The sequence below is a fragment of the Acipenser ruthenus genome, chromosome 1, assembly GCF_902713425.1.
Source record: "Acipenser ruthenus chromosome 1, fAciRut3.2 maternal haplotype, whole genome shotgun sequence".
Taxonomy (NCBI): domain Eukaryota; kingdom Metazoa; phylum Chordata; class Actinopteri; order Acipenseriformes; family Acipenseridae; genus Acipenser; species Acipenser ruthenus.
This window is the reverse complement of record NC_081189.1, coordinates 71327768-71348218: the sequence shown is the minus strand read 5'-3', so window position 1 is coordinate 71348218 and position 20451 is coordinate 71327768. Positions and strand designations below refer to the sequence as shown.

The 20451-nt window shown below is 37.3% G+C and overlaps 1 protein-coding gene across 4 annotated transcripts in view; it reads left to right on the top strand.

Annotated features, from left to right (window-relative positions):
* Positions 1–17977, top strand: part of LOC117420797 (coronin-2A-like) — an 81549-nt gene extending 63572 nt beyond the window's left edge. For all 4 annotated transcript variants that reach the window (XM_059028914.1, XM_059028913.1, XM_034034437.3 and 1 more), the window contains exons 3-12: positions 3606–3722; positions 4706–4855; positions 5234–5413; positions 6299–6415; positions 7529–7633; positions 8159–8255; positions 9668–9780; positions 11555–11645; positions 12198–12463; positions 12838–17977. In XM_059028914.1, coding sequence (XP_058884897.1) covers positions 3606–3722; positions 4706–4855; positions 5234–5413; positions 6299–6415; positions 7529–7633; positions 8159–8255; positions 9668–9780; positions 11555–11645; positions 12198–12463; positions 12838–12969 — 1368 coding nt within the window. In that variant the 3' untranslated portion in view covers positions 12970–17977. The remainder of the gene's footprint in view (positions 1–3605; positions 3723–4705; positions 4856–5233; positions 5414–6298; positions 6416–7528; positions 7634–8158; positions 8256–9667; positions 9781–11554; positions 11646–12197; positions 12464–12837) is intronic.
* The last annotated feature ends 2474 nt before the right edge of the window (positions 17978–20451 follow it).

Here is a 20451-nt window from a genome sequence, read left to right as displayed (position 1 = left end):
AATTCAAGATTTATAATTGGACAATAATACCTGACACATACAGAACTACGGGCTCATTATGCATTGTATTCTTCCATTTGAGGAAACTACTCCCTTAAAAATATGTAATGCTATGGTGCACAGCTTCTGATGAGGAGGTGTCAGGCAGTTTATTGGGAATTTACAATAAAAATGTTTAGAGTTTGACAATGTTTTCTTAAAAAACTAAACATACATTATACATTGGGCTTCTGATTTTCGGTTTTAACCGATTAAAACCCGATAAAGCACCCCCGAAACGGTGGATAGCCAATAAACACTAGAAAAACAGTGGAAATGGTTAATCAATTCATGTTGACTTTACCCTTTTTCCATTAAAAAATAAAACCTATTACAAAAATAATTATAAATACATTTCCAAGTGCTGCTGGGCAATGTCCCGTCTTCCTGACTTGTATCTATCATTGATTCGTTCTGAATACTTTAAACCCACCCCAACTACTGAGTTGCAGCACATTCCTACATTTCTATTGGAGACTCCGCTTGTGAGATTTAAAACAAGATTACAATCAGGATAGAGGCTTGTTAGTGGCATTTAAAGCTGTATTACAGTTAAGATACAGAGGATTTAAAACAGAATTGTGGCAAAATGTAAAAACACAAAAACCTACACACAAAAACCCCAGAAGAATGTGCCCGTGACCATAGGGATTTAGTTGTGGAGGACAGCAAAGGAAAGAAGGTACAACTTAAGTATGCAAGTACTGTCGAGTTACTACTATACATATTTTGACAGAAAAAAAAAAACACTCAAGCATTTTGGAAACACTAATTTCATACAGTATATCAAAAACGAAAGCCCCGAAAAAAAACAATTTACATAAAACTCGAAAATAGCTAAAAATAAGCACTGAAAAAAACAATTAATTAAAACCAAAAAACAGAAGCCCTAATTATACAGTAGGCTAAACTGAAACAGTTGGGAGCAGTCCACCCTTAAATGTTTAGGTCATCCTAATGAAAGAAACCTTTCTCCACTCCCACACACCCACTGTGTAATAAAAATGCAAAATGCATTTGTATTGGTAGTTCTCAACTGAGTCACCGTGTTCAAACATCCTTGATTACTGCTTCTACAGTGAGCCAGTATTTCTGTTCTTACTGTACCTCTGGGCATCACGCAAACAACAACAGTGTGAACCATAATGTTGTCTGGGCACAAATGTGTTTCTTGGAAACAGTAATTTGTTTTGATAAGGTGGTCATCATTCAGAAGATCAACATTGCAGTTGGCAAACTACACTAAACTTTGCCAGACCACAAATTGTGTCTACAGTATCTGCTGCTACATTGGTGAAACGACTCCAGTCTCCTTGCAGGTTAATCAACACAATCACAATTTCAGACATGTAATTTTTAGACATGCTGTGAAAGGTCATGGTAATATTGGCCAATCAAAGACAGTAGCTAGTAGATAGCAATGTGATGTGTATGGGATTATGACTGGAAGATGCCTGCTTATATTTTGCCTATTTGTTTGTCTCGAGCAGCCTTGTTTCAGCAGCACTGATACAGATAACTACAGGATCATTGGAGCAATGTGTCTCCTAGGCTGCATGGCTCATAGGAGGCTAGTGGTTAGGGTGGAGAACTGCTACCGTGTGTACAACAGTGTCTCTCGACTTACCATCTTAATAATAATGGTGATGATAATAATGATATAATTGGTTTATAATGCAGTTTCGTGGAGCCCGTCTAGATTCTCATATTACTGCCCACAGAGAAGGTAGCAAAAACTCTCCATACTGGATCAGTACCGCTGAGATATGTCATCTGCTTTCATTTCATCAGTGAGCATGCTATTAGAGTTCTCACCATCTTTGCCTCATACCTTTTGTAATCTGCATTCATAGCCGTGAAAGTTGCAGAGAGTAAACTGCAAAATGGTCACAAAAGTCATTTTGGGTCATAACATGAGGCGGATCATGGCTGACCACAAATAGAACAAAAAAAGGCAAAATCTTACCACTTCATACGGAATAAAGTGCAGTGGTCTTATCAGGGAACAAATAGTTACTACTGTTGTTCATGTGTGGCTTCACTAGCAATGCATTGAAATGGAGAACACTGTAAACACAATACATGTTGATATTCTGAAATTGAACAGTCCTGGATTTGAGAGAGTTATTTTTTGGTGGACGATGCATGTAAGGAATCATGTGGACGGTAAGGTTAACACTAAGTACGTAGTGTCTTAATTGTTAGAGAAAGCCTTTAAAACCGTTTATGCAAGAGGACATTGAGCAAAATAAGCAGTGTTCAGTTGCCTCTTGTTAGAGATTATGTGACTTGGTATATACTACAATTATTGCCTTTTTATGGAAGCCCAACATCAATTCTATCTGCAGCACAAAACTTCTGCTCTCATGTCAGAGTGTGGTAGAGGTTTGTTCAGTCTCTGAACAAGACACATTTTCTAAGTTTAAAAAAAAGGCAATCAGCTGTGTTTATGCTTTTAAAATTACTTTGACAAAGTTATTCAGTTCCTGTTTCTTATCTAATTTTGCAAACAAACATGAGCTACGCACACTAACTGCAACGGTAATTATTGTTTACCTGGTATGAGTCTGGATAAGGCCTAGATTTCACCTGTGTCGGGGTCACTGTAATCTTTGACTACTTGGAGATGTTGTGAGTGGTTTCTATGACAACAACAAAAACAGGATGATAACATATTGTATGTCTCACTTTTATTTAGACAACCACTTATCCAATTGTAATGTGAGCAGCATTCTACAGCTGAGGGATATCGCTCATGGTGACCTACTGTTGAGTACAGGCCTTTTGATTTTGTTTGGGTAATGAAGACAATAACTCAAGAACCAGTTGCCCAAATTTGATTTATGCTTGCATGTTTATTTAAAGAGGTACTGTGTATTGTGAAAATATGCAGTTTCAAAATTGTTTTCATGGTACACCTCACTGGCTCACCTGTTGATGTCTGCTTATCGGGAATCAGTGCATGGCCCTTTGTAATGATATGCTGTTCTGGAGTGGGTTAATCTGCTAGAGTAATCCCAGTTTCAGATCAGTGTACCTGGTTATTTGCTTTTAACAGTCTCATCTGGTTATTGACTAATGGAAGTCTTTTTAACACGTGTATACAAAACTGAATTCTTCATTTTGTAACTTCCAGTTGGAATAGCAAGGTTCCCACATGTTCCTTATTCTTTTTTGATTTTATTTTCAATTGTATCCCTCTCTGAAAATGTACTCTTGCATTAGCTTCAAAATAGGTCCTTTTTAATTTTACAGGTAACACCAGACACAGGAAGTGTGTGTTTAGAGGATACTTAACACAGTACTGTATTTCCCTCACAATGGTGTTGTGAAAAGACTTCTAATTATAAAGAGAGATTAGTGAAAATCCTCTTTTATTCTAGTATTTTAAAATAATCTTATGAATTCAAAATTAATTCAAATAGGATAAATACATTGTTTAAGTATTCTAAAATACAAAAATGTAGTATTGCATATGTTCTGAAGCATTTTCACCATGATGGTAATCATGTGTGTTTACCAGCGAGTAATACATTTTCTGAGAACTGCATGTCTTCTGTTTTCAGACTGGAAAGATCGACCCTCATCACCCGCGGGTCTGCGGCCACAGAGGAAACGTGCTGGACATTAAGTGGAACCCGTTTGATGACTTCTCCATAGCTTCGGCCTCGGAAGATTCAACTGTAAGTCTCCTGATTTAGTGTTTGGTGTTTGTTAGGACTTTCAATGTTAAAAAGTTTAAACTTTTTAACCTTCATTGTAAATGCTAATATACTGTTTAAGCCATTAAAAGTAGATTACCAGGGGGCTCCCGAGTGGCGCATCCAGTAAAGGCGCTCCTCGCAGGATGTGCCCTATAGCCTGGAGATCGCAGGTTCGAATCCAGGCTATGTTACAGCTGACCGTGACCGAGAGTTCCTAGGGGGCGGCGCACAATTGGCTGAGCGCTGCCCGGGTAGGGAGGGCTTAGGTCGGCAGGGGAATCCACGGCTCACCGCGCATCAGCGACCCCTGTGGCCAATAGGGCGCCTGTGGCTCTGCAGCGGAGCCGCCAGATCTGTGTTGTCCTCCGGCACTATAGGTCTGGTGGCATTGCTGTGGATCTGCAGCGCGAAAAATGACGGCTTGGAAGGAGCACGTTTCGGAGGACGCGTGTTCCAGCCTCCGTTTCCCGAGTTGGCGGGGGGGTTGCGAGCGGTGAGCCGGGGATACAGATAATAATTGGGCATGCTAAATTGGGGTGAAAACCGGGGTAAAAATAATTGGCGACGACTAAATTTATAAAAAAAAAAAAAAAAGTAGATTACCAGCCCTAAGCTGTATGTAGAGATAAGGCCAGAAATAAAAAGGAGGGTTTACATTGACTGTAACAATGACAATATTATTAGGCCTTATTTAATAAGGTGGAATTTAATAATCAATGACTGAGGCGAGAAAAGTGGTATATTGAACCCTTACTACTGGACAATCATATTGCCCTAAGTAAGTGTAGTTATTCTGCGAAGGGAGGGTTGAATTGAATACTGTAATTGAAGTCATGGCATAATTGTCAATGTGAGCAGCCAGAATGACACTACTTTTAATTGGATCCACTCCAGAGTGTCTTGAATGGTGTTAAGGACTGTGTTGTTTGCTTGGTTGACTAATCCGGTTGTCCTGTTAACAGGTAAAAATCTGGGATATTCCTAAACATGGGATGATGAAGAACATCACGACGGCCAAGAAGGAGCTTCAGGGGCATTCCCGGAGAGTGGGGCTCATTGAGTGGCACCCAACTGCTGGCAATGTCCTCTTCAGTGCCGGATATGACTACAAGGTAGCGTGTTTGTAAATGTGTGCTGTGTGTGACGGTGCAACGCTGACCCCTGTGGGCAAGATCATGGGATATACAGCACAGCACAGTGTTTCCATAGTCGTTGTAGTATTATAACCTATTTTAAGTTTCTATTTTGGACTGGATCACTTGACGTTTTATGTTGCAGTTTCAATATTTTAAAGTCTGTTTCACTTTAGAGTGCACCTACAGTAGGATAATTACTTCTCTACTCGACTACTGGCTGAGACTACTGAGGTTTATAAAACCAGTTGACTATTTTTTCTGCTGCTGCTGTGTTTTTTTTTTATCATATCCCCACCTTCACCCAAACATTTCAATTGAAAAGTCTGTACATTAAATCTTTTTGGTGTTTTGCAGATCATGGTGTGGAACCTAGATACTCAAGACCAGGTCATCAAGAATCCTGTGAAAACAATTAGCGTGCACAGTGATGTGGTCCTCTCCATGTCCTTTAACACGGATGGTAGTCTCCTAGCAACATCCTGCAAGGACAAGACTCTAAAAGTTATTGACTCACACACAGGTGTTGTTTTGCAGGTACACTACTTCCTCTATGTGTACAAAATACATATTTTGAAGTGGGTCTTACTATTTAAATGACCTTGGCTTTGCACTTTTTTCTCAATTGTAATTGCATATTTTTTTTATACAACAAAACAGTTTTTGAGTGATTCCCTTTAATAGGATTAGTTGAATTTGTTCTCTGCTACATAGCCACACAAGATCACAATAACAACTTGCGTTTTGTTGACAATTTGTATGGAAGAGAAATATAATTTTATTATATTCAGTAATATGGAATAATGGCTTGCATATTGATTCGATTGGACCAGACCTAGGATGTATGGTGTGTGTGTGTGTGTGTGTATATATATATATATATCTGTTTCTGTGTTTGTTTATATATTGTAACAAAACTGCACCTCTGCGGTTCGTTGCCCCTTTAAAACAGACCCAGGACACAGGAAATTGAGGTTTTTCAGTGCTTACGCGCTATTTTTAATAAACCAAATGAACAAAAACGAAATAAACAAAACAAACACCTACTAAACTAAAACACAAAACAGGAACCTAAACTATATAACAGGACAGCTAAGCTGTTTACCTGCAAAAACTAAAATCAAACAAAAACAAAGCATACAATGTTTAAACAAACAAACCTTCACTCTCTTGGTACGCCTGCACACACTCGCAAGCGGGCTCTACACATAGCAGCCCTGTGCAGACTGACTGCACCTCTTATATACACTGCACCTGGTCCTAATTTACAATTACTACCCAGGTGCAGGGGATAATTAACAATAAAACAATTAAACAAAGATGTGCCTGCGCACATGTTTTATGCAGGGAGGATTTTAACCCCCTCCCTGCTGTGTTACAATATATACAGTTGTTTATTTATTAATGTGTTCCTTTTTACAGGAAGCCAACTGCAAGTCCCATAAAGCAAGCAAGGTTGTGTTTCTGGGCAACCTGAAAAAGCTCATCTCAACAGGAACGTCAAGGTGGAACAACAGGCAAATTGCACTGTGGGATCAGGTGAGTTCAAAGCACTGCATCTACCTACATTGGAGACCATGAACACTGCACCTTGAAAACTGCATTTTACTTTCTGAGGTGTATTTAATAAATAATAAATGGTAAGAAGTACTAATGTTTTCAATATATTTAATCTCATAGATCACACTAACTAAAATCACTGACAAAATGTTATAAAGCAGTATATTATCAATGTACAACAACAGTTTGAAACCAATGATAGAGGGTGCCTGAATCTTGGCAGCATCATGTCCAAACATTAAAGTAATTTGTACCTAACAAAATAATTCCATAAATCTTCCCAATCGTGTACTTCCATTTGCTACAAATGTCTCAAATGTGAAGTTTTTAAAGAAACACGTTATAGGAAGTTCTCAGTCTGCTAAGTGCTTTGCTACTTTGGTCATTTCACCCCAGCAGTGTCTTCTGGGTCAATGGGTTTCTGTCTGAAAGCATGACAGTCAATGGGGGGATCAGCTGATTGGTTATTGATGGAAAAAAATCTATTGAAGGGGTGGGGACAGAGGTCACCCTGCAGATGAAATGACCCAAGGAATTCAAGACAGTCTAAAAGCATGACTTGTAAGAGATATTTCTTTAACCTAGAGTACAGATATGGCCAAAAGCTTTGCATCAACTTTGAGCTTGATTTATTATTACACCTTTTAAAGGGTACATAAGGACCTTTTTATTTTAATGTGTTACATGTTCCCATGTGTTGCTACAACTGTTTATGTAAGGTGTGTGTATTGTTTTAATTTTTAAACTTTTAAATTGCATTCCCTGCCTCAAGATGGCTTCTCATGTACCCGCATGGGCCTCTCAGAACTACATTTCCCATCATCCTCCTGCTCACATATGTAACTGAGATGGATTTACCAGTGAGCAGGAGGATGATGGGAAATGTAGTTCTGAGAGGTCCATGCGGGTACATGTAACATGTAACACAATAAAATAAAAAGGTCCTTATGTACCCTTTGAAGTGAGTAATCAGAACTTGCTGCAGATCGAAATAAGAAAGAGAATTGCTAAAAATCAGATTTGTGTGCTGTGCTGTGGTCTGTGCAGAGGGCTCCCTCTGTTACAGTTTCATGTGTCGTGTCCCTGATATAGGATGACCTGTCCGTGCCTTTACTGGAGGAGGATCTGGACGGCTCTTCGGGGGTCCCATTCCCGTTCTACGATCCTGATACCCACATGCTGTATGTCGCTGGAAAGGTACTGTCTGTTTTTTTCAGCCTCTAAAACTCAAGGAGCTAGTCCAACAAGTAGTGTCAATGTGAGCTTTCCCCAGTAGCCAGCTCTGCAGGGTTCACTGTCCTAGGTGGTGAAGAAGGTTCAGTCTCCCTGCCCCTCAACCCTTGGCCGCTCTTGTTCTGAGACTGCCAATGTAGGTTTAATTGTGGAGAATTGTGTTGGGGTTTTGTGATGTAAAACTTTAAAAGAAACTCAGTGAAGTGTACCAATGCTTTATCTTAGAATTCTGACTGAGCATTTTGCCGTTATGGGTGTTTTGTTATGTAGACTATTGGGGATTATAGGGGTGAAAAGTATTTTTTTTAAATACTGAAAGTATTTTACAGTATTTTACAGTTCTGCTCCAATACTAAATAAAAACCACTAATGCTAAAGTTTGATGCGTGCATTAGAGTGTGTCACGCCACCATGAGCAGCCAATACTATGAGTCTGAAGTGTGCAAATTGTTCGGCCAAAAGAATTGAATTCATTGTGTTTACCCACAGGGAGATGGCAACATTAGGTACTATGAAATCAGCTTTGAGAAGCCTTATCTACAATTCCTAGCAGAGTACCGCTCATACTTGACTCAGAAAGGAATGGGTAGGTTTTATGCATTTCTAACACTTCACACCATTATAGCTTGCTGACTTTTCCTTATTCGGTTCTGCTAAATGTGTGTGTGTTGTTTCTTTTTTTTTTTTTTTAAATAGATTTAAAATTGATCTGCGCCACAGTTGAGTCACCTTAGATGGCAAACCTAACAAAACAAACATGAAGTGGGTTACTGGTTAGTCAAAGAATGCCCCAATGATCCTAACTTTCCATTTACATTTTAATATCCCAACTGAATTGCATAGGAGATGATGAAAAGTCCATACATTCAAAGAATTCTCTCTGGGTCATATTCATTCATTCATGTTTTTAAATATGGTCTTAAATGTTAGGCATACTGTATCAGTTCAGTCCATTTTTTATTGATCTTCATAGCTGTAGATCTCTGATTGGTGATTTTATATATCCCATTATTAACTAAATGTAATAATAAAAGCATTAGAAAGGGTCTGTGTACAACCATATGAGTTTAGAATAGCTGCGTCTAGATCAGTGGTACACGCTTGTGGCTGTTCCAGTCCAGGGCATTGTTCGAAACAGGTCCTAATTACTTAACTTTTTAAGTGGGCTCATAAAAATCAGAATACATCTTGTCCATATCATATGATGGTATGGTTGTAAAAAATAAAGACTGTATGTTGCATAGTTTAGTTTTAATGGAAATTGAAATCTGGTATATTTTACATATTTTTTGGAATACAAGGTTAATTTTTCTCAAGATTTTCTTCAATATCTACAGCTGATAGGTGTTAAAGTGGTTTGTCTGAGTGAAAACAGCATAGATTTGTGTGGAATGCTTCTTCTCCACAGAGCACAGTCCAAATAATTGAAATGCTTAACATCAGATTTTCATTCCATCTGAACTCTCAATCACTTAACTAAACCCTTAATTGAACTAATAATTTGCTTAATAAGACCTTTTTAATTGTTTCAGCTCTTAATCAGTTGCAGAGTTCAAGTTACTATAAGTTACAAGTTATAAAATGTTACAGCTAACTTGAATTTTGCAACTGTTTAAGAGCTGAAAACAAGCAAAAAGATCTAATTAAACAAATTATCAGTTCAATGAAGGGTATAGTTAAATTATTGGGAGCTCAGTTGGAATGAAAACCAGCAGACATAGGGGGTCCCCAGGACCGAGTTTGAGAAGCCCTAATGTAGCTCTCCTGTTCCTGGTCATTTCATAGAGTGTACCTCGGAGTGTCCATTTCCATTTGTCAAATCAATAACTAGCCAACTGTCATACAGTGTGAAACCTCAGTCATGGTTAAACTGAATGATTAAAAACATGGCTGGAACAAGTTCCTGGACTGGAAGAGACTTGAGTGAGGACCACTGATTTAGATCAGCAAAACCACCTTCTCAGTTCAGAGCCCTCACCTCATTTGTCTTGCTCACAGGAATCATGCCAAAGAGAGGCCTGGATGTCTCCTCCTGTGAGGTCTTCAGGTTTTATAAACTAGTGACAACCAAAAGCATTATTGAGCCACTCTCCATGATCGTACCGCGGCGGGTAAGATATCCTTCCGGTTGTACAGGATTCAAGACTAAGTCATACTTGTAATTGTAACCATTTAAACCATCTTGTTTACATGGCCTTCTGTTTTTGTCCGACACAGCAAATTACATCAACAGATCTATCAGTTTTTGGGGAACACTTACCAATCTGTACTTGTGCATCTGTCTTTAACCCAACATTATGAATATTCAAGACGAACCAACACCTTTTTCACAAGATTTAAGACTCAGGCTTTCAAACATTCAACCAAACAACAAAACACGTACAATCAGTATGTGTGTTGCAAAGCTTGTGCACATAAAAATAAATATATAAGTACAAAAGTAAAGAAATATGTTTCCAGACATGTAGGTTGTTTAAGTACAGACTCCCCATCTTACTAGCAGAGCAAATGATAGCTCATTTATTTTGCCAGGTAAACAAAAAATGTACACTTTCTAGCAAACTCACCTGTGTCCACTAGGTGGAGCTGTGGTGCATGATGTTCTCTGGTGAGAGCCAAGGGTAGTTAATCTGATACCTTTGTGTTCAAAATGAATCAATTGTGTTGCATGGTATGGTGATTATTGATGGGAATATATAAAATGTACACAATTTTGCACAACAGGCACTAAGTGGTTAATGGTTAACATTGTCAAGTACTGTACTATTTTGTTTAAGTACTGGTAGATGTTACAGAAAGTTGTATAATATTATTATTATTATTTATTTCTTAGCAGACGCCCTTATCCAGGGCGACATACAATTGTTACAAGATATCACATTATTTTTACATACAATTACCCATTAATACAGTTGGGTTTTTACTGGAGCAATCTAGGTAAAGTACCTTGCTCAAGGGTACAGCAGCAATGTCCCCCACCTGGGATTGAACCCACAACCCTCTGGTCAAGAGTCCAGAGCCCTAACCACTACTCCACACTGCTGCCCTAAGTACAGTCAACCTCGGTCTCAGATTTTCTCCATATAAAATATATGCATCCTGCCTTTTAATTTTTTAATTCGACACCACGCTTTACTCGTAATTCAACACTTATTACCGGTACCAAAGGGAAAAGAACTATTAAAAAAGACTAGTGGATAACTCAGCACTGTCGTTTCCCGTGACTGACCTCTGACTGGAAACGGATCGTTCATTCATTCATTCACAACTACTACCAGGTGCAGCTGGTTACAATGTCAGTTCACAATGAGTGAGAAGCGAAAAATGCGGTCTCGTTCAATTAGCTTTAAAGCTCAGGTTATTCAGGATAGCAAGCTTGTCAGCAGAACTGTCAAAGCGCATGTTTTTGCATGCGAAACAATCGACAATGCTTGATTTCTGTGTGAAACTGCAAATTGTTTATTATAGTTTTTGTTCACTGAGTTAATTCTGTATAATGTACATTTGTTAACTTTTGCTATTTAAGCCATCAAATTAGACAGTACAAGCCAATAACTAAAAGTACAGTCAATAGTTGTACAGTCAATGTGGTTGGATTGTTTTCATAAAAATAATGTTGTAGTTATTTTATTAATTCTTATTTCAATCAAACTATACGAGTTGTACCGAGTTTGTACAGTACTGTACATTGTAATCGATTCATTCACTGCAGTTCTTTCAACTGTTTTCATAGGAAATTTAACTAAATATAAACTTGTAAATACTGTAATACTATTAAATGTGTGAGTTCTGGGACTGGGAAGTAGCTAACAAATGCCACCACATACATAAAAACGAATGGTGTGGAGATACATTAACTGCATGTGCTGTGTGTTGATTTTGCAGTCTGAGTCATACCAGGAGGATATCTACCCAATGACTGCTGGATCTGAGCCAGCAATGACAGCAGAGGAGTGGTTCAAAGGGGTCCATAAAGGTCAGTGTCTGGATAAAGCTCGCTAGCCCCATTGATCTCTGTGTGTGTTTTGTGTTTGGCTCTGGAACTGGCCTTTTTGAAGCTTTACAGTCAAAATATTTATTTTCGCATCTTCTTTATTTCAGACATTCTTGACAAATTTGACTGTTAAAATACAGTTGAAATGTTGCTATTGTTACTATGTCTCGAAGTACTGAATATACAATAGTGAGAAGCAACCATTTTAATTCAAGTCAGGCCTTTGCCTTTTTTAAACATCTTTTTTATATATTTATTTTTCTGTTCCTCCCAATTTAGCCCAAGAAAATACCAGTTTATTTATGTATCAGATTGACTGTTTTCAAGAGTTTACATAATTCTTGACACATGCATATACTGACAATAACTTAAACCATCTTTATAAGAACTATCACTTGAGAAGCAAAGTTGGGAAAAGGGACTGCCCCAGAGCATGTTACTCCCCCTGGGGAAAAATGAGTAGTCATTTAAGTTTGATATTAAGGGGTCCATTTTAATTAGTCGCCGTTCATAATACCTTTTTAAAAAATATAGATCCTGTATTGATGTCCCTGAAACCTGGCAGCAAAAACTCCCAGTCCATTCCACTGGTAACTGCCAGGGAACCGCTGAGCCTCCTCGAACCGAAAAGGTTTCAGAATCGCATCGAGCAGTTGGAGGTGGCATCGATCCAGGAGAGGCTGGAGCAGAAGGGGACGAAAGAGGAGAGACTGGAGGACAAGATTCAGAGCAAGACTCGGTCTGCCTTCTCCAATGGTTGTGATCTGTCGGAATGTGCGCCACCCAAAACCGAAAACGAGGTGAGACACTGGTGATGGTAGAAATCCCAGTAACAGTGTGTGTGTGTTTGTGACCTAATGGAACCAGTGTGCTTTCAAAAACAAACACAGGTATATTCATGGCATAGCAACAGTAGTCTGTCACTGAAGCTGGCTCGATTTGGTTGAAGTCCGCACATGACAATTTTTTTTTATTCAAATCCAGGACTTTTAAAGATGTAAAGACCCAAACACTCAAATAATAGCTAGAATATAGTATATATTATAATAAAAATATGAGATGAGCTCTACATTTCAAGAAGAGCTTCAAGTTGGAACCAGACATCATTTGAAAACGGGTGAATAATCAACACGGAACAGACATGGTTGCTAATACTGTGCTTTTTAAATTTCAGCTGTTGCAAATGTTTTACCGGCAACAGGAAGAAATCCGACGGCTGAGAGAACTGTTAGGTCAGAGAGACGTCCGCGTGAAACAGCTGGAGCTGGAGATCAAAAACATCCGGAACTGCCCGGGGAGCTGCTGAGAGAAAGGGATCCAAATCCTGAAGCCATTCTAAAGCAGCAAGAAGAAGAAAAAACAAACCAGGCTTGACTGTTGTTTGTATAATTATATATTTTATATTGCAAAAGAAAAAAATAGATTTTAAGCAGTACCTCTGGTACATTGTGCACATTTTTTTAAAACTTGTTTTACAATTGTGTACATATTTTCTAATTCTTAATCACTTCCATGGTTTACGCAGCTATTGTGTCAGTTTTTACGGTACTTTACAGACTGGGCTCCACAAGCCTGGTTCAGTTTTTTTTTTTCTTTGGTATTACTTTTTTTTGTTCTTTTGTAACACAGTTAATAAGTAATTTCCTCACTTGTCTCTTATAATGACCATTTGCGTTTTGTTAACGATAAGTTCTTTTTTTATGTTTTTCCATACTGAATGTCATTTGTGCTCAATAATATATTATATTATATACAAATAGGTTGGTTTTTAAAAAGTAGTTGGGACAATTCATCAAGCTGTTAATATAAAAAGTGTTCAGGGCAGGGTGATACAGGGGTGGTGTCATTGCGTTTCAGTTCCTGTCAGATAGTACAGAGCAGCTTTAACCTGCTCCCAGGTGAAGAATTATTGGCACCTCCTTCTGTGAACTGGTGTTTGCCCTGTGGCTACACACCAAACTGTTCTTCCAGGACTACAGCTTGCTGAATCACAGATCAGTGACTGGGTGGATTAGCTTCATTACACACCAGACCCTTAATTAATGTTCTGGATGATGGTGAAAATAGATTAAATCATTCAAATATGGGCCTTGTTTACATACTTTTACAGACTAAAAATTACTTGAAAGGGACTTGTATGCATTGTTAAAGTATATAAAATACAAGGACTGTATTTTAATGATTTAAAGGGAAGGTGGCTTAATAGATTATGTATGGTAAACCGGCCATATTGTGTGTTAGACTTACATATAACAGCCACTCTTTATTTAGTCTTGTGCTATGGAGAAAATTGTTCTGCTTGTTTGTTGTGTGCACCTTTTTTCCTTAATTATGCAGCAGGGTATTTAGCCATACTTGTATGCACTGCTTCTAGAAATCTGCAAAGGGAAGGTAAGCCTTTTTACGTGCTATAGCGATCAGTATCGTTTGTTTGAATCTGTTGATTGATTCAAAATAATAATGGCACACACACACACATCAATACTTAAGAATTGTACTGCTATTAGCTCATTTTTAATTTTACTGGTAAATTAAATATAAAAAAAGACAAATTATTGGACACTTGTACAACAAAAAAAAAGATGTGTGTTGATTCTTAGTGCAATATTTTAGTATCTAATATGTACACAATTTTATAAATGAATAAGCTACTTGCATTTTTGGAGGATTTTTGTTTAAAAAATAAAATTATAAATGCAAAAAAAAAACAACCAAAAGATAAATCTTTAATCTTTGTTTGCAATCTGCAAGTCTTCCAGCGCTGCCTGATTCTTTCCCACATTAATTTGTATCGCTTCTGGATCATTTATTGTTATTACTCTTGCTCTACTCTTTTGTATAACCAAGACTGTTAAGCAGAGAGTTTTGTACTCCTGCATATTTTAATCACCTTAGAATGGAGTGGTCTATGGGGGGAATTCTGTTCTGTGTGCAGTCACTTCACTAAAACACAAGTTAACAAGATCCAGAACACATGGCTTTAGAATTGCCCAAACCCTTTTTGATCCAAGGAGCCCAGATGAGAATCATGTACTTTCAGCTTGGCTAGCTGCTTTCATTAAGCCTCACTGTTCTGTAAAAACTGTTAAATGAATGTATTTAGCAGACAACGCATATGCAGTCGATGTAGTTGTTAACATTCTGCAGTACTTTTAGTGCCAAGCTGTATCAGTGGCACAGTTTCAGCAAAAGTGTCGGGGTTAGCTGTTGTAGCTGCTTGCACTCTCCAGACTTTTTCAAGGGTTTGTTCAGATCTCTGTGACCACTAACATAATTTCCTTTTCTTATCACAGCGTTGTAGCAGTAGCAGGTATGTAGTGCCCTGGAGGTGGACATTATTACTTTTAGGAGCTTAATGGAAATAGGGCTCAGTAATAACGGTTTTGGGCATGCAGCTGAGAACAGTAACAAACACTGATTACTGGAAATGTGGCTTAAGTTCTGCACTTTTACAATGAAAAAAACCGCCTGTGTTATTTCATTCAAGAACTATGAATGTTACGCAATAAAAAAGAGAAACAGTGATGTTTTTATGTGCTGTATGAAAATATTCTCCCCCCCAAAAACTATTTTCTGTTTTACATCATTGCCAATTTTTAATTGAAATATGTATAATCTTTGCTACTGCAGATGTGCTTTTAAAATCATTTTTATTGACAATTTTTCAGCTGTAAAAACAGACTTGTTTAATATGTAGAAATACATTGCTGCCTTCTGGATGCATTGTTTATTTTCAATATTCGACACCTGAATCGGGTGAAAAACAAGCAATGGCGTTTTGACATCCAGAAGTCTTACTATCATAAAAAGGCATAGTGATAATCTAGGTAGGAATTTATTTCACTATTAAATTACACAAGACTGCCTATCACCGCACTGTGATGTAGACACGCAAAACTCACATTACACTCACTCACTCATTCACTCTGGTTTGCACCTACAAACCAACTGCAATGAAACAGTGGCATACATTTAGCAGTCAGGAAATCTTAATGCTTGGTTAATAAATACTGTATAAAAAATACTGTAAGGGCAGGATTTTCAAAAAACAGTGTTATTGTATTGAACTTGTGGTATTGTAACGAGAGCTTTAGTAGCAAGTGAATTTCAAATGAAATGTGTTAATTAAATCAATCCGTTAATGCTTTGAAATTGAGTCGATGAGGTCGTTAATGAACGCATTTCTCGTTAAAAAGCTTAATTGTCACAGGTCACATACATCACTTCCTGTCTCAACGACTAGATAAGGGGAACCCGTCAATCAAAATGCATGTTAATGAGATCATCAATTAAGCATAATTCGCTGTTATGGCAACTACAGGGAGGCAGCTCTCCCACCAGCGAGCAGCAGCCAAATGGAAATGAAATAAAAAATAATGGGAATGTCTATGTTGTGTATGATTTGTAAACTTCATTTAAAATTGTGCATTTTGTCATGCACAATATATATTTATTTAAAACACTTCACATTTAAAATTATGATTTATGATTATCTGGCGTGTGGGTAAAAATCAGATGGCAGGGATTCAAATAAATACATTAATTAATACAAATTAAACCCCACTAGTCATTTACCATCTTTTGGGGGGGATATTTTGCCACAACTTACGATATACAACTCTTAATGTGCATTTTGAAATCTTTTTTTTGGTTAAAAAGAAAAAAAAAATACCGTAAGCCATCTATCTATATTGGTTGGAATTTATTTTCTTATGTTGACATCTAATTTTGTCTGTATTTTAGTATGTGTGATTGTAGGCTATAAATAAATAAGTTTGAAGTGCTGTTTGTGTTTGTAGCTGTTAACTCTATTATGTATATAACACTTCATTATATATTTATTAAGCTTTTAAAATTACAATAGAACTCCCTAACCCAATACTTATTATAATTAATTGTTTGGTGAATTTCTCTAATCATGCATTTTCTCTGTTACTCTTTGCTCGCCTCCACGATAAATAAACTCAACATGATTCGAAGTGGCCACCCAACACTTAAAGTATATTAAAATCCAACTGCCAATTAACTTCTGATAAATTATGACAATTAACATAGATTTCCTTTTAAATTCCCACTCAAACAAAATAAATAGTCGCACCCAGCTCCTTAAGATATTAACATTATTTCGTAAATCAACATAATTTCGGAAATCACATTAGGACGATTAAAACAAAATAGGCATAACCACCGCTTGAAAATGCCAAAGTCAATGCTACAAACCGATTTGTTGATTAACACTGGAGTTATCATTTACGACCTTTTGAAAATCCTGCCCTAATTTTAAATGTAAAAACAAAAAGATTTTACTAAAAGTTTGAAAAAAGGAAAAAATAGCAATATGAAACTGTCATATTTTTTTTTATTAATTAGCATCATATCCTGATTTTAAAACCGTTATATGACGTCATTAATCTTAACATGAATTTTCCAATTTAGCTGAAAACTGGATTCAAACTAAGCCGGAGAACTGTATATTTGTCAGAAAACTGGATCTGTAAAAGACAGACCCATTCCACCGAATATACAGTGGTCAATTGCTCTAAATTAAATTGTTCATACTAACATGGTTTAAACGCTAAGGGATGGGAAATCGTTTTGTAACGACATTTTGAATGAATAGCTATTTTAGACACCCCTGATAAACAGTAATTACTTTCACCAATTCAACACTTGTAACAGTTGTTATCCCTTGCATTAGGGGTGACCAATGTTGGCCTTTCCACTCCTGGGCTAAATTGTTTAATTGAACCAATTCAACCTCCATTCAGACCGGAGAGTAGTTAATTCTCTCATTTTGCCTGTGAAAATGAAGGTGAAATTTGAAAAGGATTAAACGTTGTCATTAAACTTTTAAAAATGTACAGTCGTAAAGAAAAATACATTGGTCGAAAAAAAATCACAAAGCTTTGCTAGCTCTGTATTCATTGATTTTAGTGTTTACAGAATCTCTCCTGCTTATCTCCTACCTCGGACAGCCTGTATCGCTCAGGATATGTTTTGTGTGACTGTATTCACGAGACATCGTCTGAACAAAGAGCTTTGCAATAAGCACTTAAATACTTGTTTGTTATTTCTTACAAACGTGTGCTTCTAAATCACTATATTGGTCTTCAACACTGAATGTTGCTACTGGACACTTTTATGAGCCCTAGTATATTATTGTGACTACATTTTAAATTGTGATTTCTATTTATTTCTTGAATTTGTTTTTCAGATTGCTTCTGTAAAACACAAACAAACAAAAAAACTATTGCAGGTATGTTTTTAATGAAAAAAAAACGAGATGAATCAGTACTAAATGGTACCTTTTCAAATATGTACATTTTGTTTTTATTTCCTGTTTTTAAAAAAAAAGCAACTCTGTATGTTGAAGGCATGTTATATTAAAATAAATGTAACTTTTTTTGGCTTATATATATGGTTTCACAGATTTTGGTGATCACCAATCTTGGGTCACCTGAACTTCTCACCCTTTACTGTATGTCCCTAACCATACTTTGCATTAGGCCGATACTGGCAAATAGTCGGTGCTTCATTTTATGTACTTCAAATGCACTTGAGTCTGTTCCGGTTGGTTTCGCGTATCCTGATTAGCAAGAATCTTGGTATAACACAGCATACCTTAGATAAGGTAGTTCATCCTAATAAGGGTTTCTCGAACCAGCCTGTAAGGGTGTACATTTAGTACGCAACTAATTGTTAACAGCACTTAATAATTTATTCTCAAATAAAACACTTATAATCCAGTTGAACTTCTGTGTTGTTTTTTTTAATCTTTTGTTAAAATGCACTGGGGAAGCAGGGGGAGGGATAAAAATACCCCCCCCCCCCCCCCCTCCCTCCCGAAAGCATCCACGAACACCATGCAACTTTGCTGAACTTTTAACAGCTTTAAGTGCATTTCCAGTTTGGTCAAGCAGTCATCATAATACAGTACTGTTCAGTAACTCAGGCTATACTGCCACCTAGTGCCAAGGAAATGTAAGAAAACAGTAATATACAGTAGATGCTGTACAGTATTATATTGACTTTCTTGCCTCCATCCACTATGCTAATATTACTGTGATTTAAAGAACAGAGCCTATTTTGATTTGCACAAGACCTCCAGAGAAATAGAGCCAAAGAAATTCCTGACTTTACAAAGGTTTACTAAACAAGCTAGTGTTTAATAGATTAACCCTCCAGGTTGATGCCCAATGTTATCCAGCAATTTGAACCATTCCTGATTTTACTATGAGTTTAGTAACACACACCTGAGCTTGTTACCTATATACTGTAGCTAATAAAATGGTAGTAAAACCTGGATTGGGTGAAACTGCTATGCAAGAAGTCCCAGCATTATCCCATTCCATGGGTTATCTGCCTTTAAGAGTATCATTAGACATCAAATATGGACCACGCAAATGGAATGGAAAGATTATAATATCAATAGACTAGGCTAGACTAAAGTGTGAAGATTAGGAAGAAGGTGTTCATGGCAGACACAAGCTTTGGATTTGATCCCTCATTACAAAAGAGATGCTGCCTTTCATGAACACCAGCATTCATTACACACACTCCTTGGATTTCGTGCACATGAAGGACACCCTAAGTTCCCAGTCATGCAAGAAGCAAATAAAATGCTTTTCAGTCATTAAAAAAACAGACTTGAAAAGCAACCCTCCTATTCTGCTGCCCTGTTGAAGGGCATACAATCATTTATTGGAATTCATTGAGATTCTATTTTGGTATTTACCGACTCATATTTACTCAGTTATCCTACTTGCATATTAATATTATTATATATTTACCGATTTAAGGATAGTACCAATTCTTACAGAAAGACAAATTAAAGACAGTTGATGAATACTTGCTTTTACACACAACTGATATTTACACTTTAGCAGAGATATTAACTGAATATTACTGATTGCTAAACTTGATGTGCTGATTTATGCTATTCTGATATTAACCGTCTTTTCTACTTCTGTACCATACCTATTTTCTGTTAAATTAAAAAAATATATATTTGTGTTGTGTGTTGTATTGTTTTGCCTCGAACACAAAGGCAACAATTTGGTATGTAAATAAACAAAAAATTAAAAATTGTGACACAGTGAAGAAATATGGAGGGTGGAAAAACTGGCCTCCCGACCAACGGACGTGACCTCAACAAGATGATGCATACAACAGGTATAGAGTCCAGTTGAGACAGCCATCTTGGGGAGGTCAGCTACACAGGCGTACTTCCTGTTTCAGCAACAGCTGACCAAGTAGCGATTGGCTGGGGCAGATTAACGGGGCGGGGCTTGGTACATATAAGGGAACTGTGCAGTTGAGTCTGTTTGGGTCAGGGAGTTTGGTGCAGGAGTGACTGACACAGAATACCAAAAGTAAACAAACCACAGATTGTTTTTGACTAATGAACACTGCCTTTCCCAGGAGGATTGAACGCTGTCGAGGACACACAAACCAAGGGCGTTCGGCGCATGGACAAGGAGCGAAACCAACCCTGAACAGCAAGGGAAAGAAGGTATTATAATTACCTGTGCTTCACTGTGTCACTGTCTCCACCACTATACTGTAAATACGTGTGCCAGCACTATAAATCACTTGTGTTGCACTGAACTACTGGACTTGTGTGCTGCTTCTTGTTACACTCCCCACACCCCACCACAGTTGTAAATGACGCAAATGACAGTTTACGTAATATCCTAGAAGTCTAGAAACAGCACAGGTAGGATGAGTGAATAGAAACACTGAAATTACAAAAAAAAATAAAAAAAATGCAAGGCAGGGAGAACAAAAA